Raw genomic sequence first — 4,917 nt, 5'->3', positions numbered from 1 at the left:
ATTCAATTGTGGGTTAATTTGATTGCTATTACCTTAGCCCTTGTGCTTGTATATGTATTCTTGGAAATTGACTTGTTTTGACCAAGTGGATGCATTCATTTAGATAGATTGCATATAAATAGGTTGCATTTAGTTAGTTTGCATTGAATAAATGTTGATACCCTTTTGCTTCTTTCTTGATTTTAGCATGAGGACATGCTTAGTTTAAGTGTGGGGAGATTTGATAAACCCCGATTTCGTGGTTTATTTTGTGCTTAATTTGGGGGATTTTATCACCTTTTCCCACATTTATTCAATAAAATAGCATGGTTTTATAATTCTCCCTTGAATTGTACTTAAATGTAAAAACATGCTTTTTAGGCCCTTAAATTGGTGATTTTGATTCACTTTAATTCCATTCGATGCCTTTATGTGTTTATTGAGTGATTTCAGGTTTAGAAGGCAAGTATTGGATGGAAGAAATGAGTAGAAAAGCATACAAAAGGGAGAATGCATGAAGAAACCAAGATTGGGAATGCATCAATGGATGCACACGCGTACAAGGCAAGTGCGCACAAAAGTGAATTCGCCTAAGGACACGCATGCGTATATGCCGCGTCCGCACGGATAAAGAAATAGCCAATCGACGCGCACGCGCACATGGCGCGTACGCGCCGATACTCGCACGTGACTCACTTAAAGGCAAAACGGTGGGGGCAATTTCTGAGCAGCCCAGGCCGAATTCCAACCAGTTTCTGAGTGTATTTCATGCAGAATTGATGCCCAAGCAAAGGGGGAAGCAATTATTTGAAGTGTTAGCATCATGTAGTGTAATTTTTAGAGAGAGAAGCTCCCTCTTCTCTCTAGAATTAGGTTAGATTAGGTTAATTTCATCTTAGATCTAGTTCCAATTTTATGTTCTCATCTTGTTTCTTTTATGATTTCTTGTTCCTACTACTTGATTCTCTTAGTTTTCATGTTAATTTCTCTTTTATGTTCATGGATACTCTTGTTGAATTTGATTTACATTTAATGTAATTTGATGTTTGGTGTTTCCTTTATTGATGATTGATTTGTGAAATTATCTTTCCTTATAATTGGTAGTTGGTAGATTTATTTTCTTGCAATTTATTATGCTTTCCTTTTATGCCTTCCAAGTGTTTGACAAAATGCTTGGAAGGATTATAGAGTAGAATTTTATGCTCTTGGCTTGGGAAGGTAACTTAGGAACTCTTGAGTTGCTAATGTCCAAGTGACTGATGATTGGGAGCCATTGACCTTAGATCTCACTAATTGAATTGGTGGAGACCTAGGACTTATGGACTTGGATTGACATAACTCATTTGACTCTCCTTTATTAATTAGAGGATGACTTAATGGGGTCGATCCTTGCCAATTCTCATGTTGTGGTTAGTGATAAGGATAGAGATCCTTGACCACAACCCTTGCCAAGGCCTTTTTGTTATTTGAATTTTCTTATCATTTACTTTTCATGTCTCTTATTCCAAAAAAAACCCCCAAAATATTCCTTCATAGCCAATAATTGACCACTTCATTGCAATTCTCGTGAGACGACCTGGAGTCCAAATACTCCGATTAATTCTTATTTGGGGTTTGTTCTTTGTGACAACCAAAATTTTTGATTGGGAGGATTGTTTGTTGGTGTAGAAATATACTTGCAACGAGATTTCAATTTGTGTGAAATTCTATACCGACACGACAATTTTCTTAAATCAAAGAGCAATGTGAAGGAACTATGGAATTGGAGCAACAAGCACTACATGAAGAACCACCACAAGGGACCATGGAAAGTTCAATAATGACAAACCACAAAGACAACGATAAAGAAGAGGCACCAAAACTAGAGTTGAAAACCTTACCCCCCAAGTTTGAAATATGCATATCTGGGTGACAACAGCACCTACCCAGTAATCATCAACTCAAGCTTGAGTAAGGAGCAAGAAGAGGAACTCATCCAAGTGCTGAAACAACACAAGGATGCTATAGTTTGGACACTCACAGACTTAAAAGGGATTAGCCCCCCAATGTGTATGCACAAGATCCTACTTGAGGAGGGTGCTAAACCCTCAAGGCAACAACAAAGAAGACTGAATCCAATTATGAATGAAGTAGTCCAGAAGGAAGTGTTGAAGTTGTAGCAAGTTGGGGTGATCTACCCCATCTCAGACAGCCTTTGGGTGAGCCCGGTACAAGTAGTTCCAAAGAAAGAAGGAGTCACTATTGTACCAAATGAGAAGAATAAGCTGATACCAACAAGAACAGTGACTGGTTGGTGTATGTGCATCGATTACAAGAAGCTCAATGAAGCCACCAGGAAGGACCACTTCTCCTTACCATTCATGGACCAAATGCTTGAGAAGATGGCTGGACATGAATACTACTACTTTCTTGACCAAATAGTTGTAGACCCAAAGGACCAGGAGAAAACTTTATTTACTTGTCCATATGGTGTCTTTGCTTATAGGAGGATGCCCTTTGGATTGTGCAATGCACTTGCAACATTTTAAAGGTGCATGCTCTCCATATTTTCAGACATGATTGAAAGATTCATTGAGGTGTTTATGGATGACTTCTCTGTATTTGGTAACACATATTCTGATTGCTTACATCACTTAGCCTTGGTGCTAAAGAGATGCCAAGAGACCAACCTTGTTTTAAATTGGGAAAAATTCCATTTCATGGTCACAGAAGGGGTGGTCCTTGGTCATAAAATCTCAAAAAAGGGCATAGAGGTGGATAGAGCAAAAGTGGAGGTGATTGAAAAGTTACCCCCACCTTGTAATGTCAAAGCAATTAGAAGCTTTTTGGAACATGCTGGCTTCTATAGGAGGTTTATTAGAGACTTCTCTAAGGTTGCCAAACCATTGAGCAACCTACTTGTCTCTAATGTGCCTTTTGTTTTTGATAATGAATGCATGTTATCTTTTAAGAAACTTAAGAACAAACTTTCCTCTGCACCTATCATAGCACCACCATGTTAGGATCTACCCTTTGAGTTGATGTGTGATGCATCAGATTTTGCTGTGGGTGCTATTTTAGGACAGAGGAAGGATAAATTGGTGCATGTCATTTATTATGCCAGCAAGGTTCTTAATGAGAATCAAAGGAACTACACCACTATAGAGAAGGAATTACTTGCCATTGTCTTTGCTTTTGATAAATTTAGATCATATCTCATTGGTTCTAAAGTAATTGTATTCACTGGTCATGCAGCACTCAAATACTTGCTTACCAAACAAGAGTCCAAGCCAAGGCTAATAAGATGGATCATGCTACTCCAAGAGTTTGACATCAAAATTAAGGATAGGAGTGGAGAAGAGAACAAAGTTGCTGACCACCTCTCAAGTATCCTACAAGAAAAAGAAGGAGCACACCTTCTTGCAGTGAATGAAAGCTTCCCTAATGAGCAATTAATGATGATCCAAGAGACCCCTTGGTTTGCTGACATAGCCAATTTCAAGGCCAATGGGGAACTAGCAACCAACATCAATAAACACATGAGGAGAAAGCTCATCAAAGATGCCAAATACTATATCTGGGATGAGCCATATTTGTTCAAGAAGTGTGCTGATGGGATCTTAAGGAGGTGTATATCCCATGGAGAAGGACAAGAGGTGCTTTGGCAATGCCATGGATCTGCATATGGAGGCCATTTTAGTGAAAAAAAAACAGCAGCTAAGGTGCTCCATTGTGGATTCTATTAGCCAAGCATTTTCAAGGATGCAAAGGACTTCGTGTCAAGATGTTATGAATGCCAAAGGGCTGGCAACCTACCCAAGAAAAATGAGATGCCACAAAGATTTATAATGGAGTTAGAATTATTTGATGTATGGGGGATTGACTTTATGAGGCCTTTCCCATCCTCCTACTCAAATAGTTATATACTTGTGGCTGTAGATTATATGTCAAAGTGGGTAGAAGCTATTGCCACTGCAACAAATGACAACAAGGTTGTAATGAGCTTCTTAAGAAAGAACATTTTCAGCAGATTTAGAGTTCCCAGGGCACTCATTAGTGATGGAGGAACTCATTTCTGCAATAAACAACTGGAAGCACTCCTTCTCAGATATGGAGTCAAGCACAAGGTGGCAACCCCTATCATCCACAGACCAATGGGCAAGCAGAGATCTCCAACAGTGAGCTAAAAAGGATTCTTGAAAAAATTGTTGGAAGCTCGAGGAAGGACTAGTCTAAGAAGCTAGATGATGCTTTATGGGCCTACAGGACAACCTTCAAGACTCCCATTGGGATGTCTCCATACCAATTGGTCTTTGGCAAGGCTTGCCACTTGCCAGTTGAGCTTGAACATAGAGCATTCTGGACTCTAAAACTACTGAACTTTGATGAGCAAGCTGCTGGAGAAAAGAGGCTAAGGCAACTCAACGAGTTGAAGGAATTTAGGAACCAAGCATATGAGAATGTAAAGATATACAAATTTAAAGAGAACACAAAAAAGTGGCATGATCAAAAGATAGCAAGGAGGGAGTTCACTGAAGGACAAAAGGTGTTATTGTACAATTCTAGACTTAGGTTCTTCCCTGGGAAGCTTAAGTCTAGATGGTCTGGACCCTTCACCATCATCAAAGTGTACCCCTATGGTCAAGTGGAACTCATGGAGGACAAAACACAAAGAACCTTCACTGCAAATGGCCATAGACTCAAGCACTACCTGGGGGACTCACTGGATGAAAGGAGAGTGAGCTACCACCTCAACTGAAAAAGGAAGAACGTTGAGCTAGTGACGATAAAGAAGCGCTAGTTGGGAGGCACCCCAACAATTTATATCCTTTTGATTTATTGCTTTATTAGAAGTAGATTGTGAATATTAGCTTAGGAAGTTAATTTTAGTTTTGATAGTTAGGATAGCTTTATGAATTAATTTGTCTCCTATTTTTGGAAGTGTAACTGGATGAAAGC

General features: G+C 39.3%; 1 protein-coding gene across 1 annotated transcript; it reads left to right on the top strand.

The window, feature by feature from the left end:
- Positions 1 to 4,249: 4,249 nt before the first annotated feature.
- On the top strand, positions 4,250 to 4,717 carry LOC107474276 (uncharacterized). The gene has a single exon (XM_016093889.1). It carries the CDS (start codon positions 4,250 to 4,252, stop codon positions 4,715 to 4,717), a length of 468 nt encoding a protein of 155 aa, XP_015949375.1.
- The last annotated feature ends 200 nt before the right edge of the window (positions 4,718 to 4,917 follow it).

This window comes from Arachis duranensis, chromosome 2 (genome assembly GCF_000817695.3).
Source record: "Arachis duranensis cultivar V14167 chromosome 2, aradu.V14167.gnm2.J7QH, whole genome shotgun sequence".
Taxonomy (NCBI): Eukaryota; Viridiplantae; Streptophyta; class Magnoliopsida; order Fabales; family Fabaceae; genus Arachis; species Arachis duranensis.
This window is presented reverse-complemented; position numbering and strand designations above follow the sequence as displayed.